The 20973-nt window shown below is 41.3% G+C and overlaps 1 protein-coding gene across 1 annotated transcript in view; it reads left to right on the top strand.

The window, feature by feature from the left end:
• LOC112231008 (astrotactin-2-like) overlaps positions 1–20973 on the top strand; it is a 500130-nt gene that overhangs the window by 191264 nt on the left and 287893 nt on the right. Inside the window, exons 8-10 of the mRNA XM_042311033.1 lie at positions 13994–14078; positions 14755–14829; positions 17006–17143. Of these exons, the coding sequence (XP_042166967.1) occupies positions 13994–14078; positions 14755–14829; positions 17006–17143 (298 nt within the window). The remainder of the gene's footprint in view (positions 1–13993; positions 14079–14754; positions 14830–17005; positions 17144–20973) is intronic.

The following is a 20973-nucleotide window of genomic DNA, read 5'->3' as shown; positions in this document are numbered from 1 at the left end:
TACTTCCCCCTGTCATAATGTAGTAGAGCCAGTCTAAGCTTATTAAAATGAATTACATGCCATATTGTATGTGCAATTTATATCACCCCAGACAAGGGCATGTTGAGGGCTGATGCATAATGGAATATAGTAGGAGGCCACTCAACATGCCAGACATGAACTGATGAACTTAACACTGGCAGCACCCTCTATCTGTGTCAGTTGGTAAGAAGGCCAACTTTTTTATTCAAATCTGGACCGGCAAATCCCTATACTATGTCCTGCACATACAGTGCCATCAGAAAGTATTCATACTCCTTGACTTATTCCACATTTTGTTGTGTTACAGCCTGAATTCAAAAATGGATGAAATATTAAAAAATATCTCACCCATCTACACACAATACCCCATAATGACAAAGTGAAAACATGTTTTTAGAAATGTTAGCAGACTTATTGAAAATTAAATACAGAAATATGTCTAATTGACATAACTAACCACACAAGTCTCTAAGAGCTTTGCAGACATGGATTGTACAATAATTCTTTATCATTAAAAAAAATTCTTCAAGCTCTGTCAATTTGGTTGTTGATCATTGCTAGACAACAATTTTCAAGTCTCAAGTCTTACCATAGATTTTCAAGTCAATTTAAGCTAAACTAAGCCGCTCAGGAGCATTCAATGTCCTCTTGGTAAGCAACTCCAGTATATATCAGTATATATTTGGCCTTGTGTTTTAGGTTATTGTCCTGCTGAAAGGTGAATTCATCTCCCAGTGTCTGGTGGAAAGCAGACTGAACCAGGTTTTTCTCTAAGATTTTGCCTGTGCTTAGGTCCATTGCATTTATACCAGTCCTTCACGATTACAAGCACACACATAACATGCTGCAGCCACCACATTGGTGGAAATGATGGAGATTGGAAATATGGAGAGTGGTACTCAGTAATTTGTTGTATTGGATTTTCCCCAAACATAACAAAATGTTAATTGCGTTGCCACAGTTTTTGCAGTATTACTTTAGTGCCATGTTACAAACACAATGTATATTTTGGAATATTTGCTATTTTGTACAGGCTTCTTTCTTTTCAATCAATTAGGTTAGTATTGTGGAGTAACTACAAAGTTGTTGCTCCATCCTCAGTTTTCTCCTATCACAGCCATTAAACTCTGTAACTGTTTACAGACCATGCATCTTATGTGACTTGTTAAGCAAATATTTACTCCTGAACTTATTTAGCCTTGCCATAGCTAATGGGTTGAATGCTTATTGACTCAAGACATTTCAGCTTTTCATTTTCTATTAATTGGTAAAAATGTCTGAAAACACAGTTTCACTTTGAGATTATGGGATATTGTGTGTAGGCCAGTGACACAAAAACATTTAGCCATTTTAAATGCAGGCTGTTACACAACAAAATGTGGAAAAAGTGAAGGGTTATGAATACTTTCTGAAGGCACTGTACAGTACCTAAATGACTATTCTGCTAAATTGGGAAACATACTGTCGACATATTTTAAAGGTTAGTATTTTAGACAATTACTTTTTCAGATAATCTGAACTATAATCTGACCTGTATGTGATGTTCTTGGCATGCTGTTTTCTTGTGCTGTTATTAATAATATGGTTATGAAATATTAGCTTTCCATTTCCTGTATGCTGTTCTATTACCCAGACATTCAGCGTACCGAAATAGCATGCTTCAATTTATCTGCTGTTTTTCCTCTGCAATTTACAAGCCAATGTTTTTACTATGGTTAGGTACACTGCACAGAGCATTTTCTCTTGCTCGCTCTCACTCTTTCTCTCGCTCTCTCCCTCAAAAGGAAAAGGACTGTTCGAGTCAGTAATTGGCAACAAATGTCTCTTTGGAGGCTTCTCATCTCTTCCTAGAGGGAATTTAAAGTCGTTCCTCAAAAGAGCACATTCTCATGTTTTCATCTGCGTTATCCAGCGCACAAGTAGACCCAGCAGAGAGGAAATGGAGACACACTTTCTTTATGCTGTTTTGCTCTCAAAGTGTGTCTTTGTTCCGCTCGTCTGGGCCTAGAACCTGGATGACGTTCTGTGTGTGTGTGTCTGTGAGAGTGTGTCCACAAAAGCGTAATTGTGGCACAGAGAAGGAAGGGGAGAAAATGGAGATGGGAGAAAGAGAAGGAGATGTGTTGACAATTGAAATGATAGCTTTCAGCCAGCTAGCCCCCTTTTTGATACACAAGCAGCTGAGCATGTGTGAGAGAGAACTCTGAGGATATATACAGTGCCAGTAAAAAGTTTGTACACACCTACTCATTCCAGGGTTTTCCTTTATTTGTACTATTTTCTACATTGTAGAATAGTAGTGAAGACATCAGAACTATGAAATAACACTTATGGAATCATGTAGTAACCAAAAAAGTGTTAAACAAATTTAAATATATTTTTTATTTGAGATTCTTCAAAGTAGCCAGCCTTTGCCTTGATGACAGCTTTGCACACTCTTGGCATTCTCTCAACCATCTTTATGTGGTAGTCACCTGGAATGCATTTAAATTAACAGGGGTGCCATGATAAAAGTACAGTTGAGGAATTGCTTTCCTTCTTAATGCGTTTGAGCCAATCAGTTGTGTTGTGACAAGGTAGGCATGGTATACAGGTGTGCCATAAAATACCAAATCCATATTATAGCAAGAACAGCTCAACTAAGCAAAGACAAACGGCATTCCATCATTACTTTAAGACATGAAGGTCAGTCAGTACGGAATATTTCAAGAACCATCAAGTGCTATGATGAAATTGGCTCTCATGAGGACCGCCACAGGAAAGGAAGACCAAGAGTTACCTCTGCTGCAGAAGATAACTTCATTAGAGTTAACTGCACCTCAGATTGCAGCCCAAATAAATGCTTCACAGAGTTCAAGTAACAGACAAATCTCAACATCAACTGTTCAAAGGAGACTGCGAGAATCGTCTATGCAATTATCTTGTGCCTCCTAAATCACAGTCTTATCTTAACAAAACATACTTTCATCATTTGTCATATGCAATGTAGAGGATGGAGACTTTGTACATGTAGTGTATATACTTTCCAAGTTACAGTATTTATTTTATAACACTTTTAATGACATCACAAAATAAAAACCAACATGACATTAGTATTCTATAGCTCACCACTGACCATTCCCCACATTCTTATGTTAACAATATTGTTCCAGTATTCGCTTTAGAACGTGTTAGAGTTTCGGCGGGAAACCTCTGTGTAGACAACGCACATTTCTTTGTGAAATTTGGAGTGGGATGTTCTCCCTCCTTCAATTTACAACAGGGTGTGAAATGTCAATCCTCCAGCAGCTCCCTCCTCCCCTCTGTGGGTGAGAGAGGGTCTGCTTACTGTCATCCATTGTGTCACGAATCCCGCCGAAGATGGTTCCTGTTCGGGCGGCGCTCGGCGCTCGTCGTCGCCGGCCTACTAGCTGCCACCGATCCCCTTTTCTGTTTCATTTAGTTGTCTGATTAGTTGCACCTGTTTCGTGTTTAGGTTTTGGTTGTGGGCTATTTAAACCCAGTAGGCCCGCCGGCTTTTGTGCAGGCTTGTTTTTCTGTTTTATGGTGTGTGATTATTTTGTGGTATTCATTTTTCCGATCAGTTTCGTCCTGTTTATTTGGACTGGGTCTTTACGCGCCCTTGTGTGTGTGTGTGTGTGTGTGTGTGTGTGTGTGTGTGTGTGTGTGTGTGTGTGTGTGTGTGTGTGTGGCGTGACCGTCTCTGGTTTTTTTTGGAAAATAAAGATCCACATCTTTTGAACTACCCTGCTCTCTGCGCCTGACTCCTCCACCCACTACTTATAGAAGTTGCCAAGCTGATCTGACCCATTTTGGATCCTCACAGGACAGTCATGACACCATGCAATTGAAACAATGTGGACTGCAAACATGTTAAAAATATTGAGAAAATATGGGGCAGGCTAATTAACTAACTACAGTGTCTTCAGAAAGTATTCAAACCCCAAGTCTTTTTCCGCATTTTCCCATTTAAAAAAAAATGATTGTCACTACGCACAATACCCCGTAATGTTAAAGTGAAATTATGTTTTACAAATTTGTTAAAAATGAAAAGCTGAAATGTCTGTCAATAAGTATTCAACCCCTTTGTTATGGCAGGCCTAAATAGGTTCAGGAGTAAACATTTACTTAGCAAGTAACATAAGAAGTTGCATGGGCTCACTTTGTGTGCAATAATCTTTTCATGACTGCCTCATCTCTGTACCCCACACATACTGTACAATAATCTGTAAACTCCCTCAGTTAAGGAGTGAATTTCAGACACAGATTCAACCACAAAGACCAGGGAGGTTTTCCAATTCCTCGCAAAGAAGGGCACTTATTGGTAGATGGGTAAAAATACAAAAAGCAGACATTGAAAATCCTTTTGAGCATGGTGAAGTTCTTAATAACCCTTTGGATGGTGTATCAATACACCCAGCCACTAGAAAGATACAGGGGTCTTTCCTAAATCAGTTGCCGGCGAGTGGAAACTGCTCAGGGACCTGCCATGAGGCCAGTGGTGACAATGAAACACTTATTGAGACAGGAGAAAACTAATGATGGATCCAATAATGTTGTAGTTACTCCACAATACTAACCTAATTGACAGAGTGAAAAGAAGGGAGCCTGTACAGAATAAAAATATTCCAAAACATGCATCCTGTTAGCAACAAGTCGATAAAGTAATAGTGCAAAAAAAAAATGTCCCGAGTACAAAGTGTTATGTTTGGGGCAAATCCAATACAACACATTACTGAGTACAACTCTCCTTATTTTCAAGCATAATGGTGGCTTCACCATGTTATGGGTATGCTTGCAATCGTTAAGGACTGGGGAGTTTTTCAGGATAGAAATAAATGATTGGGAGCTAAGCACAAGCAAAATCCTAGAGGAAAACCTGGTTCAGTGTGCTTTCCACCGGACACTGGGAGATTAATTCACCTTTCACCAGGACAATAACCTAAAACACGAGGCCAAATCTACAATGGAGTTTCTTACCAAGAAGACAGTGAATGTTCCTGAGTGGCTGAGTTACAGATTTGACTTAAATATACTTGAAAATCTGTCAAGACCTGGAAATTGTTGTCTAGCAATGATCAACAACCAATTTGACAGAGCTTGAATAATTTTTAAAAGAATAATGAGCAAATGTTGAATAATCCAGGCGTGCAAAGCTCTTAGAGGCTTACCCAGAAACACTCACATCTGTAGTTGCTGCCAAAGGTGCTTCTACAAAGTTTTGACTCTGGTGTGAATACTTGTGGGAAAAAAATGTTTCTGTATTTAATTTTCTATAAATTTGCAAAAATGTCTAAACATGTTATAAACTTCATCATTATGGGGTATTGTGTGCAGATGTGTGAGCAAATATATTTAATCCATTTGGAATTCAGGCTGCAACATAACAAAATGTGAAATAATCAAGGGGTATGAATACATTCTGAAGGCACCGTGGGTTATAAACGGACTAACATTCAAATGGAGTTGATGACAACGCAATACATAAAAGACCTTAAATGTACAACTTGAAGCAACCACATATTTAGCCATGGAGTACCTTCTGATTGGTCAGTGAGGGGAAAAGCCTCGACACTCCCACAATGTATGTATCCAGCCCTTTCGCAAAACACCTCCAGCTACTGTGCCCATAATTCCGTTTGTGAAAATAGGAAAAATATTTCTGACAACCCCAAACCTTTAATGCTAAGGTTTACCATTGCTTCAGGTTTGTCAAAATAGAGCCCCCTTGGTCTTTGTACAAAGTCTCACTTCAACGTTCCCTTGCTAAACACCTGCCTTCATCCACCTATAGTACCACTCCTTCCATAACGTAAAAATGCACACTACACTAAACCAAAAAAAGTCCCCCCAACCCTATCCTCAACATCATTTGTGCTCACTCATTTTCTTGCCAACTTGTCTTTACTGGCTCACGGTAAGGTCTGGGAAATAATCGGTGCAATGTGCAGTGTTGTAAACTTAACCACTGCTGGAGAAAGAGGAGCGCCAGATAAGCAAGCTGTCATGGAAAAAAAAGAAAGCGAGCAAGCGGATCTAAATTAATTTCCTGCCCCTGTGAACTTGTCTCTGCACCGAATGAAAGTCAAATGCCTGAGAGGGAGATAAAAGCTCAGAGACTTTGTGAAGGAAGCAAACAAACGCCACGTGATAACACATCTATTATGAAAACGCTACGCAGCGGCATTATCTGAGGCGGTGGTTCCAAACGCATGCCTCAAAGCAAAAGTCAATATTTGTGGTGATGAGGCTTCAATGGAAACCTGATAAGAGAGGGCCAGTGTTTGGACTTCTCAAATGCAGTTAGAAATGACTGTTTTAATGATGCATTACATTTTAGTTGGTGATGTGCAAGTCTAATTTTGACAATCAGAATTGCGTGGAATAACTTGTCACGTCAATCAACAAACAACTAAAGTCCTTTCAAAATGTTTTATTTACCCAACGAGGGGTGCAAGTGGCAATTAGAAGGATACTCCTATGCACCTACAAGAACACACATTTCACTTTACATCCCCTCTGTGTTATCACCAGCAAGGCCAGCTGCAGTCGTTTTACTCAGGTACCTCGAACACTGTCTCTGTCTCACTCCACCACCCCCTAATGCCATCCAGCTTACCATCACGGTCATTAACACAACATTGTGTCACCCTGGCTTGTTAAACAATCTCCTGGCCTCCTCCTCTTCCTTAATTCTCCTCCTCCTCCGTGCCTTAACTATCATCCTCCTCTCATGTGAGGTATCACAGTGGAAGTCAATGGATGAAGGACCTCCACTGGCCCCGTGTATACGGATCTCTCCTTGAGCCCCAGTAGTGTGTGAATGAGTTTGGGCCGGAGCCAGCTCAATCACACACAGGCACCTGTACACACACACACACACACACACACAAAGGCATACGCACACGTACCCACCTACCCACCCACACAGTCAAACACACACACTCCCACCGGCTTATCAGCAAGGCCACAACACCTCCTCTTCCAGCCATCGGCCATGTTAGCACATCTGAGCACGGGGAGGATACATGGGAAATAACACGATCACTCTCGCTCACGACTTCATATAAAGCCAAGCCCAACCTCCTTTCCGCCCTTCGTTTTCTCCCCGCCAATAATGAATTCTCCCAGGTTCCTACCGCAACTAATAGGTGCTGAAATGTCTGGGTTGTTCCGGCTTTATCAGCCCTATTTCTCCAACCCACCGCCCCACCTGCCCTCCCAGGACATGGTGTCGATGATGAATCTCCTCAAGGTCCCGAAACAGAAGTGCCCCCCTGGAATGGTGTAACAGTAGAAATATGCATCAAGACAACAATATCTCTTTCCCCTGCCAATGCTGTGAACCTTGAAATGTGAAAATTGCCCACATGGCCTGTGCAAGATAGGAATAGCATTCTAATGAAACGTGTCATTCATCACTTCGGGTCGGCTGCAGGGAAAGAGGAGGAGGGAGATGATTAGTTACTGGTTTCAAGTGGACGCTCCCGCTGTTACTTCTTTTTTCTCATTTTGGCTTTCATTTAGAAAACAAGAAAAGAGGAAACAAGAAATGTGCTGATGATGAGGGATTTTTGTTGCCAATAGCGTTTGTGATATGGTTTGTTGGTGAAGATTTTGTTTAGAGGTTTGGTGTGGGAGATTAAATGAGCGAGTGAGAAATGCTGGGCCAAATTGTGTGTGCGGCGGGTGTGTGCATGTGTGTGAGAAAAGAGAGCGAGAGATAGCAAGAGATCCAGTGAGAGAGCGATGCAGGAGCGATGTATGTTTAACAGCAAGGGGTGGCTGAATTGGCGAGAAAGTGGAATGTGTGAAGATGAAGGCCTATTCTGGCTGAGAGGGCTGATTTGACTATCTGCTGTTTGGTTAACAGGAGCTGGGAGCTGTAAGTAGCAAGGAGTTTCTGAGCTGTTAGCTGTAGGAAGGATAGCATCATCTCTTTCCTCTCCATGGTGCGTGCACCATCTTACAATAAAACCAACTGGTATTGTTACTAAAAAAGCAGTGTTTCTATTAGTTTGACTTTTATGACTCGATGCCAACATCGTAAAAAAAAAGGCATTCGTCGAAAATACAAACTTTTGAAGTGATATTTAATTTAGCTCTTAAGATAAATAATTGTGAAACGCGAGAGATAATTGCTTTCAATTTCCCTTTCATCAGGTAGCACATTCACACATTATTAAGGCAGTAGCTGTTCCCTGCTAGCCGGTGTGCTATGTCCCCGGCTCATAAACTCACTTAATTAATTATTAAGGACTTGGTGATAAAATGTGAATGGCATTTCATGACTCCAGTTAATATGTTTCTTCCAATGTTATGCCCCTCTGAGGGACCATAGGGACCAGTCAACAGGAGGGTTACTCTGTGCAATGCTAATGTTATGGCTGACTCTAACCCACAATGACTATGCATTTTATAAGCTTTTCACACTAGTGGCGCTAATGGGGCAATGCATTTGAACCCTGCACAAAGCTCCATAAATGCAGTTTGACCATGTAAAATCAATGGTGACCATGAATTCATTGATCTGTGAATTTAGTTGTGAAGGGAATAGGTCGTCTGTAAAGGGCTTTGAACAGCAAACGTGAATGCTCAGGTCAATATATTGTTTTATGCTGATAGGACTAATAGGATCAAAACTCTTTTGATTATGGAGAGAAAGTTTGAGGTCACATTCTTGTTATGCTTCTGTAGATACCGGCAGTGCCATAAATACATATCATATTCCCAGTTGATGTGTGACTAATCATTTTTCATTTGACTTGTTGCCTACAGTTGACTCTGTGTGGCAGTAATGGCTAAAGACTCAATCTTCCATTGTTCCGATTGTTTCAAACAACCAAGTTGAGTATTTTAGCCCTCCGTTGGCTCACTGTCCCTTATGAAAGTATCGTAAGAAATGCTTCATTTAGACAAACTAGCTGGAAATGAAACGTCAAGCTATATGAGTTGTTGGCATTGAATTCCAATGTTTGTCCCAAGTGGGAATGCAGACGGCTGAATAATTACTGTCATATTCCAGGTGGACTGGGCAATCCACATTTAAATGAATGCACAATTTACATCCTGAATGAACCCATGCTGTTTACAATTTACTTCTGAAATGTTTTAGTTTCATAACCTGATATCACTTTTGTTCGAATTCCTTGCAGTTGTATTTCCAATGTTGTTGCACCAATGCAATAATGGCACACATCAAGTTCACTGCATCATTGTTTCTATCCTGAAAAACAACCATTAATAAGCTACTGAGTAAGAACTGTTGTTTAGTCTTCTGTTTTACTCGGACTACCATTTGAACATTGCCATACAACTTAGATGAGGTTAAATGAAGAAAATAGTATTGAATAAGGGAAATTGTAGTGAATATCCCGAATTAATTTCAACAAGTAAGAAGTGAAGCAGCGATAATGCCTGCATTTCTTTCCTCTCTCCGCTGCTCAGAATGTTCCATAGGCACATAGAAAACAATTTATTTCTGTAAGGACGGAGGAGCGTTCACAAACACAATGTTCTGCAGTAAACTCACGGCTGGGTCGGGGTGAGAGGTAAACCACAGAGCAGCGATAATGCCTTCATGGCAGGAGACACAGAGGGAGCTTTCCCCTCATTCAATGTTTGCTTTTTTCTATTTGTTTTTGTGTTTTATGAATCTGCCGCCTCATATCTTCTGACAGATCATAAATCAGCACCCTGAGGCATGGGCAGAAAACCCCTGGCGCTTTGACACTGCTTTGATTCTGTATGGATTAAAAACATGGAGGGTGGGAAATGAAAAGGGGGGGAAGAGAATACAATGAATATAATTAGCCTCCTTTGACACTTCTCCCATTTTTTTAAGACTGTTACTTCTTTGTTTTTTGTTGTTGAGTTTTGTAGATACAGTGTTTGCGGATTTATACTTTATGCTTTACACCTTTGCACTGTTTATGCTATGTTGTTTAAATATACCACCCCCTTATCCTTGGCATATACACTGAGTGTACAAAATATTAGGAACACCTTTCTAATATTGAGTTGCACCCCTTTTTGCCCTCCGAACGGCCTCAATTCATTGGGGCTTGGACTCTATAAGATGTCGAAAACATTCCACGGGGCTGTTGGCCCATTTTGACTCCAATGCTCCCACAGTTGTGTCAAGTTGGCTGGATGTCCTTTGGGTTGTGGACCAATCTTGATACACACAGGTGAACTGTTGAGTGTGAAAAACCTGTGCGTCTGGCACCTACTACCATACCTCGTTCAAAGGCATTTAAATATTGTGTCTTGCCCAATCACCCTCTGAAGGACACACATACACAGTCCATGTCTCAATTGTCTCAAGGCTTAAACATCCTTCTTTAACCTGACTCCTCCCCTTCATCTACACTGATTGAAGTGGATTTAACAAGTGACATCAATAAGGGATCATAGTTTTCACCTGGATTCACCTGGTCAGTCTATGTCATTGAATCTATGTTGACAAAGGCTCTGTTGTCACCATATCAATGATTTTGTCATAACATACAAGCTATACATTGAATGGTTTCTTTCTGCCTTTGAAAATGTCGGGTCCAAAGTGAAATTGTAATGGATGTTTATAGTAGAGGGATGAATCAGAAAAGGGTAGTCCGGCCATTTCAAGTATACATCAAATCAATAAATCCCAGATATACCACAATAAAAGGTTACATAGTTCTTTATAATGGTACCACAATCCTTAACTTCCTACAGATCAGTGCCGGCCGGTGCCGTTTAAGATGGAGGACAATTATTATTTTTATGAGCATGGCCTTATTTCTATTACAGCAGATTAGATGACTGTCATTCATATTCTATTCACCCAACTCAATGTAACATTGAGAGGTTTAGGCTACTACATACTCACATTTTCCCTATTCCCATCATGAAGTTGCTACAACCTTGCCTATGAATTAAAGTTTACAACGTAGGTGCACAGGTCAAGAGAAATGTTAGTAATCAAGGTGACAGACATTGACACATTCAATAACACTCTGCACAATCTTGCCTGCATCTAGCTGATCTAGGTTGTAATCATTAGTCCAAAAGTTACAAACAAGAGTATCTATTGGATAAATTATGTTATGTGTCATGACTTTGCCCTGTTGGGTGAGGGTCATAACCCCCCCCCCGGTTTATGGCCTACCATAAATACCGAAACTCTCTCCACTCTTGGAAAGCCCTTTTGTTACCACAGAGAAAGACTCTACAGGATGGTAACTTCAGAAAGTTGAACAATGAGACCATTTTTCTGTAATGGAAGGGTCCGTTGATACTTTTATTTAACCTTTATTTGACTAGGCAAGTCAGTTAAGAACAAATTCTTATTTACAATGACTGCCTAGGAACTGTTCAGGGGCAAAACGACAGATTTTTACCTTGTCATTTCAGGGATTCGATCTAGCAACCGTTCGGTTACTGGCCCAACACTAACACTAGGCTACCTGCCGGTACTTAAAGAATATGATGTCAGATCAGTCATTGTTTTGGTAGATTATGACTGATGATAGGACAACAGAATTCTATCTTTGAAAGTCTACACATTCTAGTTGTCAGATTTACATCAAAATGTGATTAAACATGAAACTATTTGTGAGAAGATAAAATTTGATTTTAGCTTCTAAATGAGTGATTTCATAAGTAAACTTATGTTCAATCAGTAGCCCCACCCACGGGAGCACAGACATTGGTTAGAAGGATGAAACACACTCCTTCTCCTCCCCAGTACAAAAGCCCCCGTAACGATCATTAACGTTTAGTTCCATAAATGTGAGGACTGCTGTTCTAACGTTTAGAAGGGCGAATTTCAACGTGGAGATGACGATCACCACGCTGGAATGATGAATTTCGACTAGACCAGCCAGAATACACCACGAGTTGATTATGGCAACTTGGTATGAACTGTTAACTAATATGCACTAAAGAAGAAGTGATACATCCAAGACCTTCGAGTTGCAGCTGTAAATGTACGTGGCCTTGTAAAGGATAGACAATCTCCTAAGAATGGCAGGATACTTCAACATACAGTGCCTTGCAAAAGTATTCACACCCTTGACGTTTTTTTTATTTTGTTGCATTACAACCTGTAATTTAAAACATTTATTTGGATTTCATGTAATGGACATACACAAAATAGTCCAAATTGGTGAAGTGAAATGAAAAAAATAACTTGTTTAAAATTTAAAATAAAAAAAACCTGAAAAGTGGTGTATTCACCCCCTTTGCTGATAAAGTCCACCTGTGTGCAATCTAAGTGTCACATGATCTGTCACATGATCTCAGTATAATAAGTTGAGGTCAGAAGTTTACATACTCCTTAGCCAAATACATTTAAACTCAGTTTTTCACAATTCTTGACATTTAATCGTGGTAAAAATTCCCTGTTTTAGGTCAGTTAGGATCACCACTTTATTTAAGAATGTGAAATGTCAGAATAATAGCAGAGATAATGATTTATTTCAGCTTTTATTTCTTTCATCACATTCCCAGTGGGTCAGAAGTTTACATACACTCAATTAGTATTTGGTAGCTTTGCCTTTAAATTGTTTAACTTGGGTCAAACGTTTTGGGTAACCTTCCACAATCTTCCCACAATAAGTTGGGTGAATTTTGGCCCATTATGGCCCATGACAGAGCTGGTGTAACTGAGTCAGGTTGTAGGTCTCCTTGCTTGCACACGCTTTTGCAGTTCTGCCCACAAATTGTCTATAGGATTGAGGTCAGGGCTTTGTGATGGCCACTCCAATACCTTGACTTACTTTGTTGTCCTTCAGCCATTTTGCCACAACTTGGAAGTATGCTTGGGGTCATGGTCCATTTGGATGACCCATTTGCGACCAAGCTTTAACTTCGTGACTGATGTCTTGAGATGTTGCTTCAATATATCCACCTAATTTTCCTTCCACATGATGTCATCTATTTTGTGCACCAGTCTAAGTGCACCAGTCTCTCCTGCAGCAAAGCACCCCCACAACATGATGCTGCCACCCCCATGCTTCACAGTTGGGATGGTGTTCCTCGGCTTGCAAGCCTCCCCCTTTTTCCTCCAAACAAAACGATGGTCATTATGACCAAACAGTTCTATTTTTGTTTCATCAGACCAGAGGACATTTCTCCAAAAAGTATGATCTTTGTCCCCATGTGCAGTTGCAAACCGTAGTCTGGCTTTTTTATGGCGGTTTGGGAGCAGTGGATTCTTCCTTGCTGAGCGCCGTTTCAGGTTATGCCGATACAGGATTTGTTTTGCTGTGGATATAGATCATTTTGTACCTGTTTCCTCCAGCATCTTCACAAGGTCCTTTGCTGTTGTTCTGGGATTTATTTGCACTTTTCGCACCAAAGTACATTCATCTCTAGTAGACAGAACGCGTCTCCTTCCTTAGCGGTATGACGGCTGGAAGTGGGACAATACTGTAACTACTAATTGGATACCACCAAATTGGGGAGAAAATAGGGCAACAAAAAAAAATCTCTCAGGCCGGATACAGTCCATGGGCCTTACTTTCCCCCCTTTGGTCTAGACCTTGGTTTTCAATTCGATATACATATTCTTATAGCAGAAGTCACATGTAAGTGTCAAGTGTAGTCACGGCCTCTGAGTGGATTTTTTGATGTTTTAAACTGTTGTTTTGTCATAAAAAAAAATTAAAAAGTCAAACTGTCTCTAGAATGGTAAGACTATGACTTTTTTAAAGTTAATCAGAACATGGCAGGGTGGACAAGGAAGTCTTAAGGTTTTAGGTGGGCGTATTGACTTCAGTTTAGAGTTCCGGCATGTCTGAGGTGGAGATTGAGGTGAGGCTAGCTATAATTAGAGAAGGGACGGGAGGTTGAGCAGTAGCTGCCAAACTATGTCCGGTGCCAACTGATTATTGGACAGGGCCTGTCTGCTGATGGATGAGCAGGGAGGCCCTGGAAGACACGTGGATAAATTAAAATATTTGTCACTTTGTTCCCTCCCTTCCTGCAGGAGAATGCAGCTGTCACGAGGGCTATTCTCCCGACCCAGTGCATAAACACCTCTGTGTTCGCAGCGACTGGGGCCGCAACGAAGGGTAAGTCCAGCCGGCTCTGCCCTGCACACGGACTGTCACCTCACTGATGAGACAAAAGGAGAAGAGGACAGGAGAGGAAGAGTGAGAGAGCGAGGGAGGGAAACATAGGGTGAGAGGGGAAGGGAAGGAGATAGCACGAGGGAGAGGGTATGATGGTGAGTATAAGGAGAGAAAGAGAGCGGGAGAAAGAGAGAGATGAGGCCTCCATCACCTCGCCATGTGCCCAGTCAAGTGCAAGCCCTCTTCCTGACTCGGACTGCATGCAAATGAACTCAACTAGCTCAACAGCTGGGCAAATAAAATACCAGCCCCTATTAGCTATGTAAATCCCCCATCATCAGTTGGACTCAGTCCTTACCTGCCAATCACAGATCCAATCCCTCTTCACCAATTCAGGAGCAATGGAGGATAATCTTTGGTATTAAGCCAGACAAAATTGTAAAGCATGACCTTGCAACTGGTTTGTACTGTGCAGGTATATCAACTCACTTATGTAGTAACATGTTTTGCATGGTGTATTAGCATTTTCCTGCCTCTGACTTTTAGAAATGTAGAGAATTGCATCAACTTAACTTTTTGCATGTTTTGTTCTTGCATGAATGTATAAGGAGTGTGTTAATAAATGTGCATTGTTCAGTGTATACTGTATACATGTGCTTCCCTGCTCTCTCCCCAGTCCCTGGCCTTACACCAACCTGGAGAAGGGTTATGACCTCGTCACAGGGGAGCAAGCTCCAGAAAAGATCTTCAGGTGAGGACACATGTAAATCCAAGCACCCTCGCCTGCATGCTTAGCTGGTGGTCTGCCAAAATAATGTATTTCCAGTCAACTACACTGAAGTCAGGGAACCAGGGATGTATACACTACCAGCCATCAACACACTATGGGAACTGGGACCATGCAATTGTCTTCTCCATACACCTGCCTCTGTGCCTGTTCTGAGCACAATAGTTCACACACAAATACACAGATGCACGTGTACAAATGCACACAAACACACACACATACGCACGCATACACACAGCTGCCCCAGAGGCAGCTGTATGTACAGTGTGATGCCCTGTTAAGAAATAGCCAGAGGGAATGTTATGGACAGTGCTTTCAAGTGCTTTTAGTGCCCGTCTTTGTGCCAGGGCTTCTCCTGACAGGGACATTCTCTCTGACATTTTCCTGAGTAGTGTTAACACCAAAGCACCACACAGGTAGATGCAGCCGTGCCAGTCACTAGAGCCTTTCAAGGGCTACAAAACCCTGCTTTCTACTTTCCACTTCTTCTTTGTCCCTTCTGGGTGTGTTCTAATTGGGAAGGTCATGATCACTTCAGAAAGAGGTGCCAGAGTAGGTGTTTTACAACAACAAAAAACTAGACTAAGTGTGGTAAGGGTGAAAGAGTAAGTACTTTGAAATGAGACTGTGGGTTATTATGGCACTGCAGAATAATCGTAAATCCTATGATGAATTTGTCGCTCGGAGCCACTGCCTTGCAGATGAGATGCATCATTATATTTCACATCTCGCCTTTCAGTCACACTGTTGTCAGAATCCCTACAGATCTATACGCAACTTTTCATGTAGAAGCTGTTTTCCCTGATGTCATCAAATGCCTGGTGTGGACGTTTAGGGGGGACCTTGAGAATAATTCATATTCATTTTACTTACCTGAGATGTTATCATTTTCTGCTTCTCTTCTGCATGCACACACTAGCACCACCAACACAGACACACACACTCAGCACACATACAAACATACACACATCTTTGGTAAAGCCTACCGGTGTGTGTGATGGATGGGGAGAGGAGCAGGGGCCGATCAATGGGCTCCAGAGTGAGAGGTCGGAGGGAGCGGGGGACTGGCCGTCAGTGTCTTATTTATGAGTGGATATGACTATTGATCAGGCCTGAATCATTGTGTTCCTGTCTATATCCCAGGTCAAGGCCGGTGGCACGCTGCCCACTCCTCCGAGCACCTCTCTAAAGGACTACTGACAAAGAGCTTATAAAATTAGATATTGGCTGAAGTCCCCATATCATAATTCTGGGATGGCAAGGGTTTAACGTCAGTCATAAGGCCCATGACAGCCACCCTAAGCGACGCTGAGTAAACCATTAGCAGATGTTATGATTCATAGTAGATATATTTCAGTCTTTGATAATGATACACAATATCCATTAGATTTTAATACAATTCTCTGAAATGTAGTTATTACCTTTGTATTCAAGACGTTTTTTCCTTATTCATGGTTGTGGTTCTTATTCACCGATAATGAATGGAAATGCAGTTTTGATTGAGCCCACAATTTAGTACATTTTCACTTCATATTCCCAGGTCCATTAGTAGAAAGAATCATTTGCAGCTCTAGCTAATGACCCACGTTTTTCAGAGAACATTTTGTGTTTGATCAGCAATCAAACTGCACACTTAGAGTTTACACACAGAGATTAACAGTCATAAACTGGATGTAAAATGTTTAATGACAATTGTGTAATAATGGTATAACGTTCATTTCCGTGGTAGAACTGCTGACTAGCACGACTGCTGTAGCACTTTTGAGTGACGGATGATACTGATGGAACTCTCATAGCATTGGTCAGGTGGTCAGAATGTTATTTAACATTGTGCACAGTAGCATGGATCAACATCTTATCTCAATTTTCCTCATGTAAGCACTAGCGTTTTAGTTTAATTCTAAACAGTATTTAATTATATGCATTTTGGTGCCACCTTCACATTGCTATCGATCCAGGTGGCATTGACAACAAAGCAAAACTGTAAAATATGACACTGGCTCTACGTCAAAAGGACAAGCTCTTACCTGCTGTCACAATGCTGACTGATTTATATTTAGCTTACTGTTTAGTATGGAGGCTGAGCACGTTGTCGTCTTTTTTGACACTTAAGCATCTCGTTGTCTCTGTGCCAACGCAGGTCATCCTACAGCCTGGGTCAGGGTCTGTGGCTGCCAGTGAGTAAGAGCTTTGTGGTGCCACCGGTGGAGCTGTCAATCAACCCCATCGCCAGCTGCAAGACTGACGTGCTGGTGACAGAGGACCCTGGGGACGTCAGGTCAGTTTACCTTTAAAGATACCTATGTGTGGGCGGATATTTCTTTCCTGAGACCTGATCTAAGGTCAGTTTACTTCTAAAAGCATCTCTGTATTTGTTTGTTGAAATGTCAGATCTCTGGTTTATGGCAAATTCTTCCATTAGCAAACAACTCAAATGCAATTTGTCTATCATTCTTTCCCAATTTCCATAAGGAGTCTTACCATTTACTTTTCATTCTGGAATTACAACATGATTGATAGACACACACGTTATTTCACATTCAAAACGTTCATGTCCAGGTGTCACTTGGGTCATGTTAGTGTGCATAGCATTGTAGATGTAACCTGTCATCTCACAACAGAGAACTGCTAGCCACAGCACAAATACCGTCACTGACCTCAGCAAATTATGTCAATAACTAAGTGGTTGTTGAAGGATAGATATGGTTATGCATTCAATCTAACACGGTCTGACACACTGTATATTTAAGTGATACTGCTCGAGAAGCCAGTGTTTGGGGAATATATTGGCACGGGTGTTGTAAGGCCCGAGCTGAAGTCAAGGGCCGGTATACCGTGCCAATATATCTTCCAAACACTGGATTCGATGGCATTATCACTTTAAACAACGGGTTACCAACATATTCAAATAGTGATTGACATATTTTCTTTAAAAACGTTATTTTGATGAATTTATTCATACTATTTCATCCTTCCACAAGATATAGTCCCCACACAAATCTAGTGTAGCTACCCAAGTCGGCTGGTCATTTGTTCTATTGGTTCGGTTGCCAGAGACGTGACACAGTCGTTCAGTCTATGAACTCGACCTAGTCTTTCATTCTAAATGTTCCATTGCCATACTGGTTAGCAACGTTCTTATCCCATCTACGGCTAACTTAGTCACGTCAGACAGAATAACAGCAAAGTAGCTGCATTTGCATAAGCTGTTTTCTAGATACATTTATTTGGATATATCCATAACAATGAGCTAATGAGTCGTGATTTAGCCTGGCATTGAAAATGTGCTCTCTCGTCAGAATTGTTGTTCAGAGGAGTTAGCCAACAACACAGCTAACACAATCACTTCAAACTGAAGTTGGAAAGATGGCTGTACCTTTTTTCAATTGACATTTCTTTGTATATATCCAGAAAAATTATGCCAGCCTATAAATGATTTAGACTGGCTATGAAACGCTGCAAGTCTGTCTCGTCCCGACACGTTCATTATGTAATAAAACAGGCAGGGAGCAGGCCTCGAACCCTCGACCTTCTAGCCCGAAGTCCAGCGCGCTATCGACTGTGCCCCAAAAGCCTGCTCGAGTGGCAGAGTCGATATCCGCACTTATAAACCCAGGGTCATTACAATTACTATGGGACAGCTAGATATTGAATTTGAATATTGAAACAATGTTGCAAATGTCGGAGAGATAGACAGCAAGGATTAGACCCACCCGTTGTATATTCCATAATAGTGCATAGGCAGGCAACATTGATAAAAGCCACTTTCCAACAATTTCTTGTTTTATAATTGTTTGAAAACTACTTTAGTGTGTGGTCCATAAGTGATACAGTACATGTACTAATTGTCACAACATTAACACATGGATGTAACATGGCGACAGGTAGAAATTAATTTGTTATTCTGGCGGAGATGCCTAATTGAGAGTCGATCACTCCCTTGGCAATAGTGTACATCTGTGCTTACTACTGCAAAGTTTCTATCCCAGAAATAAGATTACTATAACAATGCCAATTATTTAGGACATGCGTTTGAATCAGCTTGAACTGAGGAGAATGTGGAGAATAATGTTGAGTTCTATAGCAGTGTCACTTACCGTGCCTTACAGTTAATATTGAATAATGTTCTTTCAGAACCTTTCTCAGGAAGCTACATTCACCAAACACTTGATCATACCTTATTTAACCGGGCAAGTCCATTAAGAACATATTCTATTTACAAAGACAGCCTAGCAAGAGGCCTTAAGAGGCATTATCGAACCTATGAACAAATAGGTAGAGGGATGATTTGTATTGGTCGTTTTAGAAAGCTGGTGCTGCTAGGCGATATTTTTCTTTATTTTTAACTGGGGAAAAAAAGGTAATTACTCCATAGTGCGGTTTCTATATCTTGACGGCCTATCACTCAGTAGTGGTCTGGTGATGAATAGATTTAATTACAAGTTGAATTCTGGTTCCGAAGTAGAACACCAAATTGACCAGATAAAATGAAGTGGGTATCAAGGCACAAGGCGAGACCCAAATTCAGACACAGGAGGGAGATGGTTGGAGTCTTACAATGTTTATTCATCCAAAGGGGTGGGCAAGAGAATGGTCGTGGACAGGCAAAAATGTCAAAACCAGATCAGAGTCCAGGAGGTACAGAGTAGCAGACAGGCTTGTGGTCAAGGCAGGCAGAATGGTCAAGGCAGGCAGAATGGTCAAGGCAGGCAGAATGGTCAAGGCAGGCAGAATGGTCAAGGCAGGCAGAATGGTCAAGGCAGGCAGAATGGTCAGGCAGACATGCTTGTGGTCAAGGCAGGCAGAATGGTCAAGGCAGGCAGAATGGTCAGGCAGACAGGCTTGTGGTCAAGGCAGGCAGAATGGTCAGGCAGGCAGGTACAAAATCCAGAAACGGGCAAAGGTCAAAACCGTGAGGACAAGATAAAGGAGAATGCAAAAAGCAGGAGAATGGGAAAACCGCTGGTTGACTTAGAAACATACATGACGAACTGGCACAGAGAGACAGGAAACACAGGGATAAATACATTGGGGAAAATAAGCGACACCTGGAAGGGTTGGAGACAATCATAGGGACATGTGAAACAGATCAGGGCGTGACAGTGGGAACTTGCCATTGTGGCTGCACAGTAGAGAGGCTACAGCCATTTGGGTTACAGCAATTCATCTCGGAGCCAACATGCCTTTATGAAAGGACAGTACATGTTCCCTGCTCAATTCCGGTGGCATCATTTCAGAAGACTGTGACTCTCAGAGGGACTGTGTGCGGGCTGTGTGGGCTCTGTGTGTGTGTGCATGTGGCATGCATGTACAATATCCTCTAAAATGACTGGCACCATTAATAAAGATAACCAAAAAATACTGTAAACAATAAATAATACAAATACTGAGATAAATTGAATGCAAAAAAATCCATGAATTCCCTTTTTATCCACTTTTCTCTCTATGCGTATTCTGACCTTGAATAGCATGCTATTCACCCGCTATTCGTTCGGGTGCAGATCTAAGAAATTAAAGTGTAGCGGAGGTATGTTTACCGATACGCCCAATTCTGACCTTGACTTAATTCCACCATGAGGAAACCATGAATAAGGTCGCGCGAACCTTCCGGTCCCTGTAATTTATAAGTTGATAAGAGCTATTGATAAGAGCCAGGTAAATTGTAAATAGATATTGCAATTTAGATCATTTTCCCTTATGAGACCAATGTGAAACCAGTCATATGGAAGCAAACTGAAAATCATATCAACATGACCAGTTGCAATTTTTGCATGTAAATCTTGGTGGATGCATGCCAGTAAAGCCACTACATACACAACACTAAACAATACATTAATTGCACAATAACGGTGACAAACGGTGCCCACAAAAATCTGTCCCAAAAGCAAAGTACCAACAGCAGTCCGAACACCTTACCAATGCTACACCTGGCTATCAGCGGAGCCTTGTCTGGCAGCGAAACAGTTCATTCAGCCTAATCTACTGCCTTTAAAAAAACATAGCGGATATGGCTGACTTGCTTAAACAAATGTGGTTTCTTCAGACAATTGAGATGTATATACTGTACTATGGCATAGGGGGACGATAAGAGGCAATTTCGATGAAAAT

Source organism: Oncorhynchus tshawytscha, linkage group LG33 (genome assembly GCF_018296145.1).
Source record: "Oncorhynchus tshawytscha isolate Ot180627B linkage group LG33, Otsh_v2.0, whole genome shotgun sequence".
Taxonomy (NCBI): domain Eukaryota; kingdom Metazoa; phylum Chordata; class Actinopteri; order Salmoniformes; family Salmonidae; genus Oncorhynchus; species Oncorhynchus tshawytscha.
Note: the sequence above shows the minus strand (reverse complement) of the source record. Positions and strands in the feature narration are given on the sequence as shown.